Source organism: Lagenorhynchus albirostris, chromosome 7 (genome assembly GCF_949774975.1).
Source record: "Lagenorhynchus albirostris chromosome 7, mLagAlb1.1, whole genome shotgun sequence".
Classification (NCBI taxonomy): Eukaryota; Metazoa; Chordata; class Mammalia; order Artiodactyla; family Delphinidae; genus Lagenorhynchus; species Lagenorhynchus albirostris.
The window spans coordinates 11,096,292-11,112,272 of record NC_083101.1 but is presented as its reverse complement, the minus strand read 5'-3'; the positions used below and the strand labels follow the sequence as shown (position 1 = coordinate 11,112,272).

At 45.5% G+C, this 15,981-nt stretch overlaps 1 protein-coding gene across 1 annotated transcript in view; it reads right to left on the bottom strand.

The window, feature by feature from the left end:
* Positions 1-227: 227 nt before the first annotated feature.
* The window catches only part of PSMB7 (proteasome 20S subunit beta 7), a 58,576-nt gene continuing 42,822 nt past the window's right edge, over positions 228-15,981 (bottom strand). The window contains exons 7-8 of the mRNA XM_060154378.1: positions 3,038-3,189; positions 228-463 (exon numbers count right to left, since the gene is read on the bottom strand). Of these exons, the coding sequence (XP_060010361.1) occupies positions 352-463; positions 3,038-3,189 (264 nt within the window). The 3' untranslated portion in view covers positions 228-351. The remainder of the gene's footprint in view (positions 464-3,037; positions 3,190-15,981) is intronic.

Below are 15,981 nucleotides of genomic sequence, written 5' to 3'. Positions count from 1 at the left end.
GTAAGTTAGCACAAGGGCTGCGTGTAATAAATGTTCAACTGAAGAATCAGAGCAACCCAGTCTGACTTCCTGCAACAAATGAGGCCCCGTCTGTTTTTAGAAGGGTTAAACTGCTCTTACACCCACCTGAACGCAGAGTAGTATTCAGGGAGGGAGTAACATCCTGAAGGGGAGGCCAGGTCGATGGGCCTTAGCAGCCCAAAAAACCACACAGCCCCGAGACTTCAGCCACTTAACTTGGTTTTCATTTTTAATGGGTTCATTCAGCAAACACTGGCCGAATGTCTTACAGGGGGAGCCTCCATTGCCCCCAGTCTTCTAGAGCAATAACCAGACATCCACCAACACCATTCAAGAAGTGTCCATTGTTTGGACTGTTTCTTCCAGCACCTCAATTTCCAGAGTAGTGACTTTTTCAGTGAGGACTGCAGTGGTCCCTTTCTCACACCTGTACCGGCCAAACCTAATGAGAGAAAAACAAACGCAGAGAGTTAGGATCCCCCCAAGGGGCCTGATGGAGGGCTGGAGAGAGGGACAAGTATGCAGGCAGCAAGCAGGCCTGGACTGGAATCCTGGCTCGCCTGGACTGGAATCCTGGCTCTCCTGACTCCCAGTTCTGCGACCTTGGGAGGATTCAGCTCCCCCAAGGTTCACTTTCCTCGGCTTTCAAGTGCTACAAAATGGGGATACCTCATAGACATGATGCACGTGAAAAGAGATAATACAGAGCACCTGGCACTAGGTGGACATTCAAATCTCCTTCCCCACCTCACCATCCCCAGAAGATGCTGGAAAGCATTTGGGCCTCTGCCTTCAAGCTTCAACCTCCCTAAAGTACCTTTCAGTAACCAGGAGGAAGCGAATCCTTTTCATTAAGCTGCCATGGCCACTCTCTTGAAGTAACAAGAATGACATAACTGTTACCTTAAACACTTTAAAAATATTTGGAAGCATAAACAGTATAAAAATGACCTGCAGCCAGACTCTGGGCTTGTCACCTTTTTTTTTTTTTTTTTTTTTTTGCGGTACGCGGGCCTCTCACTGCTGTGGCCTCTCCCGTTGCAGAGCACAGGCTCCGGACGCGCAGGCCCAGCGGCCATGGCTCACGGGCCCAACCGCTCCGCGGCATCTGGGATCCTCCCGGACCGGGGCACGAACCCGCGTCCCCTGCATCGGCAGGCGGACTCTCAACCACTGCACCACCGGGGAAGCCCTGGGCTTGTCACTTTTGACCACACTCTTTGAGACTCAAGAGGGACATGGTAGATCAGCACGAGGACACACCCAACACCACCCTTCTCAAGGTGAATCTGACAGAGGTTTCTCTGAGCACAAGGCAGTCTAGAAGATAAAAATCTCAACGGCTGATTTTACAGTGGGGCCAGGAATTACAACACTGTCAAGCAGCAGCACAAGTCCAGCTGTCTCTTATCTGTCCCCAGCTGTCAGCCTGACATGGACTAGGAGGAGGCTGCTGGCTGTGTCACGACTACGTGCTCCCTGAAAAGCCAGCCTCTCAAATGGGAGCTTGTGCTCGAAGAGGGCGACACAACAGAGCTCTGTACAAAACCAGGAGTAGGCACAGCCAAGAAAAGCTGGCCTTTATTTCTGCGAAACCTTCCCACAGTCCCCACAAAGTTCTCTGAAAGGATCCGAGCAGCAGCACCTTTTTAAGATGTGCCCCGCCCCTCCCCTGCTGGTGTGAAGACGCTGTTCCTTCCCCCACACTGGATGGACCCGTGGCAGCTTGTGGCCTTGGAGCCAGAGCCCCATGTGACTTCTGTGCGCCTGACTCATCTGAACCGCAACGTCTGTGGGAGGTCTGGACACAACAAGAGCCTCCTCACCATCCTGGCTTACAGCACCTATTTCAGCAGCATGAAGGGAGGGCTTCTACCTGAAGCAACAGTGGGTTGCAAAACAGGGCTGCAGAGGAGCCAATGGGAACTTGCAAGGCCAGGTCCAACACAGCCCCAGGCTTGAAAGGTTGCTTCCCTCCCCACCTAGGGCCCGAGAATTCCATGGGCTCATTAGCGATCACCTAGTCTTGCTCCATCATTTCCAAGACAGGTGCCCAAAGTCACCACACCAGGCCATGACAGGTCCCCACCCCGAGCCAGAGCTCTTTGCTGCTGTGCTGCCCTACCCCATCGTGAACACGTCTTCGCAATGCTGAGCGCACACTGCGGTGAATACCTGCTGGTTCTCAATGTTCTATTTGTTCCTTGTGAATTACTCCTGACTTGGAGTTGAGTACATGTGGTGGGAGTTAAAGCACCATCGTGGCTGGTGATGTGCTTGCTCTCCTCCAGCGGAGCTTGGGGCTCAGTTTATAAATGCTGCTGTGTGCATTCAGATGAAGACGCTGGAGCAGAGCTCAGAAGCCACATTTTGAGCAGCTCAGCCTCCAGGAAGAGGTCAGGCAGCTGGACGGCCATACAGGACTGCTGATGAGCAGCTCACCTGCCACCAGGGCTGGACATCTTCCAGTTCCGCCAGCAAATCAACTATAAGCTCGCCCCTGACTCCGAGCTGGACTGCACCACGGAGAGCAGTGCCTGCTCGGCACGTGCCATGGGCTCAATGGCATGGCTCCCTCCAGAGCAGGAAGCAACAGTTAGCTCCCAAGGCTAACTTTCAGAGACTCTTAACCAATGGTTGATAACCATCTAGGGAATGAAAACCACTCTGAGGAAAAGCTATGGGTTGGATGCCCTGGAGAATGTACCTTCTTACAGAATTTCATACGGAATTCTGAGGCATCTTTAAGAGACTAGAGAAAGGACAGCACGTGATTCAAAGCTCTCCCCGCAATCCCCAGTCTAGGAGTCTTTCCATCAACATTTTACAAATTGTATCACTTTTCTACACCTGACAGCAGCCCACAATCATAAAACAAATAATGATTCAAAGGTCTCTTGAATAAAGCTGGCTTGGGGACTCTGGCTTTACTTCACGTGGGTAAGAATCAAGAAAACCCTGTCCAGATGCCATGAATATAACAAGGGTGGCCACAGGAAGAATCTCCTTCACTTACCTGGTCCCCTTCTTATTAGGCACTGAGTACGGGCGGAGAAAATCCAGCTTGCTCTTGCTGATGACACAGAGATCAATGTTACTTCCAGACCCCAGGTCATTGAAGATGCCAGCTGCTATGGCTTCACTCACCAGTTTCTTGGCATCCTCCTCCTGAGAAAGAAAATAGTAACAATAGTGTCCACAGTCAAATGGAGGGCCTGTTCTGATGTCCACAGAGTGCTTTCACAAGCAGTAAGAGAAAAGGAAAAGGAAAAAAAAAGAAAGCCAACCTGTGAGGTAGGCATTGTTTTCAGTGCCTGTTTTATAAATGAAGGGAAGGTCTCAGAGTACCTCAATATCTGCCCAAGGTTTATCAGCTGGTAAGTGAGAGACCCAGGCCTTTCAAGCTCCTTATGCACACACTCCCTCTTAAACAAACTGCTTCACGTCAGACGCTCACCACATAACTGAGAACTGTAGGCTGACAGGGCAATTTATCATCTAAAACAGGGGTTGGGAAACTTTTAACAAAGGGCCAGGTAGTAAATATTTTAGACTTTGTAGATACACAGTCTCCGTCATAACTACTCAACTCAGTCATGGTAGCACAAAACAGCCACAGACAATATGCAAACAAGTGGGCGTGGCTTGTACCAATAAAACTTCGTAAAACAAAAATGGGCGCTGGGCTGGATTTGGCCCATGGAGTGTAGTTTGCAGGCCCCTGATGAAAAACGTCCAAAAATGGCTGGAATCTGCTTCCTGGTAACATAATGAAGAAAGTCAATATCATGGGGAAAAAACTAACACCAAAACACAGCCCTGGGGAAATGTTGGCAGAGCCAAGGGTGGGACCTCTTGCCCAAAAGAATCTATCCCCTCCCACTAATGAGTCTGCATGTTCACTGAAGTGATTCCTTTCTTTGAATCACTCTCTTACTTTTCCTTTAAGAGCAAGTCTAAGTCTCCAACAATTACTGGTGGAAAAGTAGATTAATTTATTTCTTACCAAGAAGCATCAGACTCAGGTTAACTACAATGCAGTGTAATAAGGGCTAACGGATAACTGAGAAGAAGCTGTGAGAACACTGGCTGGGGTCCGTAAAGCTTCAGGGAGGGCTGAAAGACAGGTTGCACACCAGGCACTCAGAAAACAGGGCAGTGAAACAGAAGGCAGGCGCCAGAGGCAGCAGGGCAGGACCCGGGGAACACCAAGTTCAAGCTCTCTATGTAACAAGGACAAAAAATGAACCAATCTCCCAAAGAAGAGACTTTAACTTGAGCTGTAGCCCACTTTCCCCGTACACCAGGGCATGAGAGTCCATAAACATGCAAGCTGAAGCAAAGAGCTCATCCAAGTAACATCCTTGGAGAAGCACGGATGCCCTGCCCAAAATTCCAGCCTGAGATCAAAGAGCAGGTCCACTGTCTTCAAGCCCTGAGAAGATGGGAGAGAGCTCTCAGAGCTCCTGCTCCTCTGCCGGCCCTAAGCCAGTAAGTGGGATTCCAGTGACATGAGCGCCCTCTTCAGACTCAGAGAAGGATAGAGAAGGCCCTGTTGGAAATGGGATCCTCAGCAACCCAGCAGCAGGGGCTGGGGGGGTTATTCTGACCTTTATCCCACCAGGTTTTTCCACTTCCTGAGTGGCACCTATGTGGGGTCAACGGAACCAGTTATTCTCTTGTGCACATACAGCCCCACAGAATTCATTCAAACATGATCCTCTAATCAGAAGTTCTCTCCTGGGATTCCTAAGCCTAAGAAGGCCAAAAGCCTTACCAGAACCAGTGAAGGTGGTAGCAAATAAAGCACCTTAGAGCAGGAGATGGCCGCTGCCGCTGCTGCTGCTACCGCAGAGACGGCAAAAACCAACCACTAACTTAACAAATGCAAAACCATTCCAACTTGCGCCTGTTAATAAATAACCCATGGGGTGGGGGTGTGGGGAGCGTCCTGTGTATCAGAGCATCTTGCTTATACCTCTGCTCCTGACCTACATCTCTTCTCTTCTCTGCTGTTTTATTATTTTGCTTTGTCATCACTGCTTTTCTCATCACTGCTGCTGATGCCCTGAGCCAGCCAATAGTACCAAGTGGATGTCACAAATGCTACTGGCAGCACTTAGTACTGCAGATTTAAATTTCCCAAATTATTTTATATTTGGGGACGGAGATGGGGGAAGACTTACAAGAAACTGAAATATACACATTATATTAGGCATGCATATCTGACATCAATCCATTACAATCCACTGATACCAGGGTGCTGACAATGCTGAGATTACAGGTGAATCTTCCTCTATTTTGCAAATATTCTTTAATGTGAGTAGATAAACTTATAAAACTTAAAAATGTGTAAAATATATTACATATAGCCTGAGTTACTCATAAAGTTATCATGTGTGCTATTATTTAAGTGTAATGCTTTTAAAAATTGGAGAAGGGGCTTCCCTGGTGGCTCAGTGGTTGAGAATCTGCCTGCCAATGCAGGGGACACGGGTTCGAGCCCTGGTCTGAGAAGATCCCACATGCCGTGGAGCAACTGGGCCCGTGAGCCACAATTACTGAGCCTGTGTGTCTGGAGCCTGTGCTCCGCAACAAGAGAGGCTGCGATAGTGAGAGGCCCGCGTGCCGCGATGAAGAGTGGCCCCCGCTTGCCACAACTAGAGAAAGCCCTCGCACAGAAACGAAGACCCAACACAGCCATAAATAATAAATTTAATAATAATAAAATAAAAATAAATAAAAATTGGAGAAATATACCGTTTAAATTCCTCCCACCCCCCCCACCCCCAATTCCAGGGAAGATAATTCATTAAGGAAGGAAATATCACAAGTCTCTGATTTTCTTTCCCCAGTCCTACCCACCTCTCATACACACAGGACTGAAGATGTTATGAAATGGAATAAAGCTTACATTTTATTAAGCACCTACTATAATGTGCCAACTACTGAGTTAGGCACTTTGATGATCATCATCATTTTTACCCCTGCCCTTGACCATCTTCTGAGGTTGGTACTGTCAGAAACTAAGGCTGAGAGAGTGTCAATGACTTGCCCAAGGTCACATAGCTAGTAAATAGTTAAAACAGGCCCACTGGGCTCCAGAGCCAGAATGCCACAGCACCACACCAGCTCATAAGTAACCTGTCTCAGCTCTGAGCTGGGGGCTCCTGAGCAAGTTGGGGACAGTGGACAGCAGTCCCTTGATTCAGGGTGTCATTCCCCCATCAGCAAGGATCTTCAGAACCTGAGCAAGTTTAAGAGAAAGATGGTGGTTGCCAACTTCTCTTTAAGCCAGCTAGCAGTCCCTCTGATGGTCATTTCCATGGCAGGGGGAGGCACTGTTTCCCAAACTGCCCACAGATCACCACTTAAACATTTCTACAATGTGATATGGCAGAAATCAATATTAAGATCCAAAGTCTTATTTCACATATTCCTCACCTCCACCAAAAACCCTCAAAAGGCAGAGTGAAAATTACCAAGGCTCTTTTGTCTGCCCATTACTTACATAGTTAATGTCTTCAACAAATATTTACAAACACCTACTATGTGCCAGGAATTGTATCATATGACAAATATGGTCTTTTACCACAGTATTTCCATACCGAGAATTCTAGACACATATGCAAATATGCTACTGGGCATATTCATACTGTGTTTTCTTTATAGTGAATTTCATAATTAAACAAGTCTTGTCTTTAACACGTGCTACAAAATATTTAGGAAAACTACTGAGAAAAACCATAAACTAAAAGCAAGAGGTGGGGAAAACACCACATTTTTATCTGTCTCTGGCTTACAATAAATGCAGAAGCATTGTTTCTTCCTTTAGGATTCATTCTTCATGAGGAAATTGCATCTCCCTTTTCTGGAAGAGGCAAAGTGACCTAATAAGTTCTGAGCAGCATCCGCCTGGGGACAGCTGCTACAGAGGGGCTCTGACGAGGGCCCTGCAGAGCCTGTGACCCCAGCTGTAAGGCTCTCTCCCACTGCTGGGCCAGCATGCTCCCCTGGCCAGCTGCTCATGGATTTACGTTGCTAGTCACAAGGGAACTTGGATTCAATGTGTAGACAGAGCGGCCAGACTCATCCAGGCTATTAAAATAAATAAATTAATGAATTTTTTTAAAAAAGGCTCTCCACGCCAATGGCAGCTTCCTTTTACTTTGAGCTACTCAGCCAAAAGATCACCATGATCCTGGTGCTCGAAAGTTAATTGGGCAACCCAGGTTCAAGGTCATCTGGCAGATGTGGAAGCAGACAGACTGGGTTTGAATCTCCAGTTTCCTACTTACTTACAGCTGTGCAACCTTGGGCAAGTCATTTCACCTCTCTGAGTTCATGCTCTTCCTCTGTAATATAAAAATGCAGTATAGAAAGCACCTACTATAGGGTCTGGCATATAGCTATTACTTAAAAAATGGTAACTTATTTATTAATACAGCAATCCAGAGGGCTCCTAGAAACACAATTTATCTCTAAGGAGTGACTGCCTGTACCAAACCCCAGGCCAGGAGAAGGAGGTCCAAACAAACCTGCTGACAAATCTTCACACAGTGCTGTGGAGAAGCTCCTATAATAATTAATCCAAGCAAAGAGCACACCCCCTAAAAGTTCAGAGAATATAAAAGGAGCACTTCCTGCTTTATGGCTACGAAGACCAAACTAACTGGGAATATCAGTCCCCCGGGCCGCCCCTGCTTCTTAAATGAGATTACAATAAGAGTGATGTACTACTTGTACTACAAGTCAGCTGTGACAAGCAGCACTTTATAGAGCTATCTGTTTGTCTCCATCACTGCATCGCACAATGTGTCCCTGGACTCCAATGTGCAGCTCCGTTTACCGCTACATGACAAATGGGCAGCACTTGTAAAAGGCAAAAAGAGGTCCATGTCGGCCATGTAATGGTCACCACAGCTGTACCCAAGTGCTTGAGGGGACAAAACAGACCCCCAAGTTCATTAAACTGACCAGTAATGGATCTTTCAAAAAGTGCCTTAGGAATCGTACAGAAAAGGCTAAAATAAATAACTCAGCATGGAAGGCTAATCTGAAACGGTGTTTGATAAATTATTTATAACACAGGCGATTGTCTGCATTTAATATTGCAGCTACTAGTAGCATCTTTAAAAGATGATTTATGTGTTGTAATGCTATTAAACTTTATATTGGCCCACTGCTAGCTATAAAGTCTGCTGAGATTCAGAGAATGAGTTTCAAACTGTCACTGCAACATCACAGGAGATGGAGGCTGTATTAAATCTTTACTTTAAACCTGTTATCCAGAGAGTTGCATTTTGTAGACACTCACAAACTGATAGATTACCTCAGCATCCGCTATGGTGCAAGTCCAAAGTAGTGCTGCAAAGAAACTTTTCCACATTATTCTTGTCTACAGCTACAATCAAATTTCTCTTCTCACTTAAGTGATTTTTAGATTGGGAATGTCACCAGAGTAAAATGTAGGTGCTCCAGCCAATGGGCACCCTGGACAGTTCAGCATCAAATTAACACTCTTTAAATAAACCCTCGACATTCTACTGTTCAGTTCTACTTTCTGAACCGTGCTTTACTTACATTGGGGGCAGGCGAAATATTAAATATGCATTTGACTAAAAACCTAACATACTATTTAAAATACAGCTTTGGAATCTGAAAATACACATATATGGCAAGTCGTTTGAAACAATAGATTTGTAACTAAAATTTTTTAAGGAAGTTAAAATAAAATTGGTTATTTGCTGGAAAATACATTCCATTTATGTGGCTGAGGCGCTAACATTAAGGCGGTTGAAAAAGAAAGAAATATCCAGCCTTCTTCATAAAGAAGGGAGCTCCCCTGGCTCTATTGTCCTTCAGGGCATTTCAGAGGCACCCCTTTGCTTTCTGTCCCACCGGCAAGGCAAGAGTCAGGGGACAGTGGCTCTCCTACCTTTGCTCGAGGGGAATAAGGATGTGGGTGGCATCATAGCTGAACTCTCTCACAATTTTCAACAATTTTCCTATTTGCAGTTAAATCTACAAGGACCATTTAGTTCACAACAGTTTGCTCCTTTACTAAAAACTAACGATCTTACTCAATAAGAATTGAAGCAGTCCAAATTCATCTTGGAAAAAATCTGCATAATCTTTTGTCACTCTGATTTGAAACAGCAAAAAAAAGCTATTGCTCTGATGATCTGCAGCAGAACAGATTAAAGTCTGGGTGTGACAAGAGTCTGGACTCTAAAAAGAGGACCAAAATCATGCCATTTCCATCCCAGGCAGCTAGCACAGTGCTTGGCATGAATGTCGACAAATGAAAAAAATGAAACATCAACTTCAAATGCATTCACGGCTTTGCCAAACTAAAGCATAAAATTAATTATGAAACAGATCAATACCAAAATGGGCTAATTCCCTAACTGCACCAGTCCCAACTGGGGACCAGGGAGCAAGAGGATTCAAAGACAGTTAAACACACAAAAGGAAGAGGTTTAAACACAATGTTCTGCAGTGGCCTGTTGACAAGCTGAGGTTCTGACTATGCCACTGATGTGGCCTGAAGGAGTCATTCATGGCTGATGGTTGAATAAAATTTAAACAGCTCAAAAAAGTGTTTAAAACAGTCCCCCCAAAAGCAGTGTGCTTCCTGTACCATGCAACAGACCTGATGTATCCCCTGTATAGCCACATATTTTACAATGGAAAAAGTTAATTTAATTTTTTTTTTCAGAGTGGACTGTGTGACAAAAGCAAAGGTGTCTGAGTTTTGTTTTTGGCTTGAGCTGTTTGGGTTAACGCGGTCTGCCTGTGTAAACACCTGAATTGTCAGGTGTAACTGAGCTGCAGCGGGTGCTAAGTGTGTCCAGAGTGGGGGGTGAGTTAGTGACTGTGTCTTTAAGGTCTAGATGGTGCTGCCATTTCTTCCCTCAGAAGCTTTTGTGGCATCCAATATCTGGATGATGCAAATAATGAAGGACAAGCCGGCTGAGGGTGCAGGAGTGATTTAAGAGGTTTGTAGCCGGGATGGGAAGGGGAGTTCATATTCAAGGAACTGCCAACCAAGTCCCTGCCAACTTGGCCTGTCCCAGATCACTGAATGATGCAAAAGCCTGAGCACAACCCGGGCTAGGAGAGATATGAAAGGCTGCACAACCACAATAGGCCAGGAAAGGCCATCCCAGAACAAGAGAAGCCTGGAAGAACTGGGTCACTAATGAACACAGTGCTTAACTCTCTCCGAGCCATAGGGGGCCGTCAGAATGGGGATAATGCCTCTGTCCAAGGGCTGTTGGGAGGAATAAAGGGAAGGGAATGCCCCTGACACACAGACTTTACAAAGAGAAGTGGCAGCAAGTTCAAGGGTTAGAAGGAAAGAGGTAAGGGTGTGAGAGAACTAACATGGCACCCACCACATCCCTGGGTCTGAGCCAAACACTTATGTTACTTATTTAATCCTCATTATCTCCACCTGTACCAGAGGAAACTAAGGGGCAAGAATGGTTGGCTGGTGCAATCAAGGCACACAGCTGTGTGTAAGTGGGACTCAGGGATCTGTGCCAAGTTAGTGCCTGGCACCACCAAAGCCTACGTCTTCCTATCCCACCACAGGAAAAAAGGTGGTGGGCAAGAGGTTTTGCTGGATTCTGAGACAGCGAATGGAAGGAAAAACACCTAGGCTTCCAGAGGGAAAAGGACCAAGAGAGACGGGAACATATTGCTTTCCACAAGGAGAAGAAATCAGCATTCACAGCATATGTGTATACAAATATATATTTCCAAGGCTGCACTGAATCAAATATAATCAGAGAAAAAAAACAAAATACAAGAAAGACTGGGTTTAAAGAAAGAGTGAGAAATATGTTCAAGAATCCTCCGAATGAAAACCAAGCCGCCCCAGGTAGTAATAAGATCTTAATAATATTTCTGTCTCTCCATAAAACAATGCGGTCAGTGATAACTCTGCCGATAAACTCCTGGAGATGTTGCAAGGGCTATGGCCTGAAAAGAGGTGGGCGGGGGAGAAATGAAGTAAATTGGTCACAACAAAGGTAAAAAATAGCCACGTTCACATGGAGCCTATCTACCTCCAAAGCCTGTAGGGTAGGAATCCTGTGCCGAGTGTAGGGTGCGTGGGAAGGCTACAGGGGCTGTTACACTGTATGATCCTGCTTCTACAGCCCCACAGGGATCAGGAAGGACTGGAAGGAGATCCAAGGAAGTACAGAGCACCCTTGTTCTAGGACATTTAAAGATGGCTAGAAAAAAAAAAGATGGCTAAAAATGAGGCAAATTTCAAATGATGCAAAACCCATGAAACAAATGTACAGATCAGCTTAGTTCAGCAAACATTTACTAATGCTCTGCTCTGATACTAATACACTCCACGGACACTATGACAAACACTGGCAATAAGGCCTGAACAGATACAGATCCTGCCCACAAAGAGTGTAGAATCCAGAGGGAAACAAGTACAATATGGTGAGAGTCCTTAAGAGGCAAGGCTGACAATGGAACTACGAGCGTACAGAGGTCTCACGGGGCTCGGGTGATAAAGACTGGGCTGAGTCTTGACACTCACGTGAATGGCAGCCAAGCCAAGGCGCAGAAGTGATGGCAGGAATAAAGCTATGAAAATGGGAAGGAGAAAGGGTGTGGTCAGGTAGCTAGTTTGGCATGGTTGAATCCCAGACAGCCTCACAGGCCATGCAGAGAGCTGACCCTTCACACTAGTGGGAAGACATGGAAAATTTTAAGTTGGCAAATGATGTAGTTAGATGTGTGCTTTTTGAAACTGCAGCCTGGAAGCAGTGGGGGAGGAGAGGCCAAAGGCAGGCGACAGGAAAGCAGGAGATAGTATTCCCCACGAGTGCCGGTGATGGTGGGAGTGCCGGTGATGGTGGGCCTGGGCTGGCGGGGGAGGACCAACAGCAGGACTGGGAGGTGAATGTGGGAGAGGAGGAGGCAGCAGGCAGGGGGGCGTGCAGGAGAGGGAGAAGCAGAGAGTGCCACCTGGACGTTCAGCATCAGTCGTGAACACTGACCAAACTCTAAGCAAACTCAGTCTTCACAGAAAGGCCTTTTGTAACTTCTTGGCAGCTGTTTTTCTGGCGGGTTGATGGGAGACAATGATTAACTTAATTATAGAGTCTGCAGCAGGAACTCTGAAGGTGTCACCAAAAAGGCACAAGATAAAGGCAAAGCCAATGAAAGTATACTGAGGTTGTTCTGGAAAAAATGACCTGGGCCGGAACCAACCTGTAAATGCCACTTCACTGGTGGCAGGGCTTTCAAAATACTCCTGTCTGGCCTCTGGAGCGTGGTAGAAAGAGTATAAGGGAGTAGTTACCTACGGGGGCAAGAGCCAAAAGACTGTAAAGAAGGAAGCTCTACGGGAGATTCATGGTCACGAGGGTTTGGCCATGTGCAAGGTACAGTTCTGAGGAAGCGGAAGCAGACAGGCCTAAGTAAAGCAGACAAGCAGAGACAGGATGGGGCAGGTGAGCCCGATCATGAGGTACTACCAACTCAGATACTGTTCCATGAGGCCTCCGCAACCACCTTTTCCTGGGACCCCAGGCACACATGGCCTTCAGATACACTGTTACTTAAGGTTCTTTGGGGGAAGAGGGAGCCTTCCAAAAGGGCATAAGGAAACTTCTGGAGCCAATGGATATATCTGCCATATTGATCATGGTGATGGGGGCTGGGGAGGAGGAGGGAAGAGGCAGAGGCAAGAGAATTAAGATCCAGGAGATCCAGGTATGAATCTAGTCTTGTTACTTACAGCTATGTTACCCCGGTGGTAAAGTCACTCAACATTTTTAAGTCCCAATTTCCTCATCTGCAAAAAAGGCCTAAAACCATCTAGCACTAGGGCAGTTATGAGGATTAAAAGACTCTTTGCACAGGAGAAACTGCTAGCACAGTGCCTGGTATGCAGGAAACCCATGATGAATGTTAACCTGATTGGATTCTACCCCTCTTTCTAACTTACACAGTTATCAAAAGCTTAACCCTGGGCTTCCCTGGTGGCGCAGTGGTTGAGAGTCCGCCTGCTGATGCAGGGGACACGGGTTCGTGCCCCAGTCCAGGAAGATCCCACATGCCACGGAGCGGCTGGGCCCATGAGCCATGGCCGCTGAGCCTGAGCGTCCGGAGCCTGTGCTCCGCAACAGGACAGGCCACAACAGTGAGAGGCCCGGGTATCGCAAAAAAAAAAAAAAAAAAAAAAAAAGCTTAACCCTTTCAGAACTACCAATGCAGTGGGCAACTGATAATAACTCAGTACACTTTGTTTTTTCAACCTCTAGTTCAAAGCAAATCAATTATGAAACAAGCAATTATACTGCAAATAAAATTCAAAATGATGCCATAAAACTGTTCACATGAGCATCTTCCATAAACTTCACTGCCGTGTCAAGAAGTGTACTAAGTAGCACATTTTCACTTATTATACTTCACTAGAAATTCTATTCTAAAAGGAGGAGAAAAGAGAACTTACATTTACTGTTTGCAGGCACTGTGCCGAGTACATTCTTCCACTTACTCTTCCAAATTACCCTTTAAGGTAGGTACTACCCCTTACACCCATTTTACAAATCCAGGAAACCAAGGCTCAGAGAGGGAAAATGACTAACCCAAAGGCATATGGCCAACAGCTAGAAGGCCTGAGGTTCAACATAGTTTTGTCTAACTCCAGAGCCCATGGATTTTTCGCTCAGGACAGCAGAACCTCCAAACAATTAGCATCCAAAAACAGTAATGATACTTGTCTAGTCCTTAGATATAACTGGTTAATCACTCATGGGTTTATCTTTTTAAAGTACCTCTAAAATTCTTCAAAGTTGCAAACATATTGCTTAAATAATGCTACTCTATCATTCCATCATTCATCTGGCTTGTTAAGAACATCCTGATGAATTTTTCTAATACAGAATGTACATTCATCAAATCCCAAAGTAAAAAGCCTATCAAATTCACTGTATCAGTACTACATTCAAATGTTTATATCTCCCTAAAATACATGCATAGGACTTCCCTGGTGGCGCAGTGGTTGAGAGTCCACCTGCCAATGCAGGGGACATGTGTTCGTGCCCCGGTCCAGGAAGATCCCACATGCCGCGGAGCAGCTAGGCTCGTGAGCCATGGCCGCTGAGCCTGGGCGTCCGGAGCCTGTGCTCCGCAATGGGATAGGCCACAACAATGAGAGGCCCGTGTACCGCAAAAAAAAAAAAAAAAAAAAAAAAAAAAGCATAAACCTCTCAGCAAACAGAATGAGTCAAATTGTTTTTTAACCACCTTGTATGTCAATAAAAAAGATACCATTTAACTTAATTTTCCCATCAGGCCATTTGTTGATTGTAAATCTTAACTGAAACAGACCAAGAAAAGGCATTTTAATTTTCTTTTAACATTTTGGGGCAAGAAGTAGTCAGAGGATAAGAGAGCAAACTTTTGTTAAGCCTGACTGCAATTTACAAATATGGTCCTCCTAACAATTCCTTCAGGTACTGACTTTAAGCCCATTTTACAAATGAGTTTTATATTTTACAAACTGGGGCTACAGGTGTTACAGAAGAAGCAAAAATCAATCTTCAACCTAAACCTCTTCCAAGTCCATGCATACACTTTCCACCATGCCCTGTTCTTATTCCTCTACCACCCCAATTCAATTTATCTGAGTTAAAAGAAACTAATATATTTGTCAAGGAATCAAAGTTAATGAGGCCTTAAGTCTTTTCAGCATTCCAATATCACCACAGTTCTGATTTTAGAAAAAAACATATTCCAACATTATGACAGGGTGACAACGACTATGAGTGTGATTGTGTTCTACAGATACAATGTTCATTGCAAATATTTTCAAAAATCTGTACTACTAGGTGGAATTTTAAAATATCTATTTAGCACAACTTCATATCATTTAAAAAATTTTTGTTTCTGCACAATTTCAGGGTTAGGGGAGAGTGGTATAAATTACCTCACAGAAACCAGCAAGTAACATTATCTGTTAAGGTTAAAACTTTAACTACCTTCCTGAGGTATGCTGCTGGGGTCTCATTACAGCAGGTAATCTCACATTCTGCCATGCACAACACACTAAGTACCAGCATCTCCCAATTACATTGTAACGTAAATCTCAAAGGACATTTGAAAAGTCTACACAGCTCCTGCACCCACTGCCGAAACACAACCACCTCTAATGGAACGTGGCAGCTTTCTAAACTAATATTCACACGCCGGGACAGGGATGCTAAGCGTGGCCTTATCCCACACTGAAGAGCAGATGCTAATTAAAAGCCCACACTGACTTGGGAAATGACCACTCAGACAACTTTAGACACTGTCTGGAGTTCTGTTTTCCTATTTCCAAACATGTTCAGCTGCCCAAACTTCCAGGATTACACAACTGAGAGAAAGTTAGAGCAGGAGTCCTCACACCTTTGTATGTGGTGATGCCCCTCTTCTGGAATAGCTTCCTCTCCTCTTCAGTCTCCCTACCCCACCCCTTCGTCAAACCCCAAGACAAAAAGAATTTCAAGTGAGGAGTCACATACTCTTTGAGGCCACCTTAAAGTTCCCCAGACAGATTTCACCAATTCCTCTGATCGTGACCACTACACCCCCCTTATATGCACCATTCTCATACTTTCAGTACTGTTTGTGGGCCTGTCCACCACCCCCCTAGGCTGTAAATGTCACTAAGAAAGGGCCCTGCCTCATAATCACAGAGCTTGGCACCTGGTTGGAGATAAATAGAACTCAGGTGAATGGATCTCAAGGCCGCCCTTCACATCTCAGAATGACCACCATCTCTCAATAGTTTACAGAAGCCTTAATGGTGACTCTAATGGGGATATAGAAGATGTTCTTCCGGTGGTGTAGGTACCAAGAAACTTCTGGTTTCTTTGCCCACTGCGTTTGCCTTTGCCAACTTTTATGTGTCTCAGAAGTCTTTGAGAAAGCACC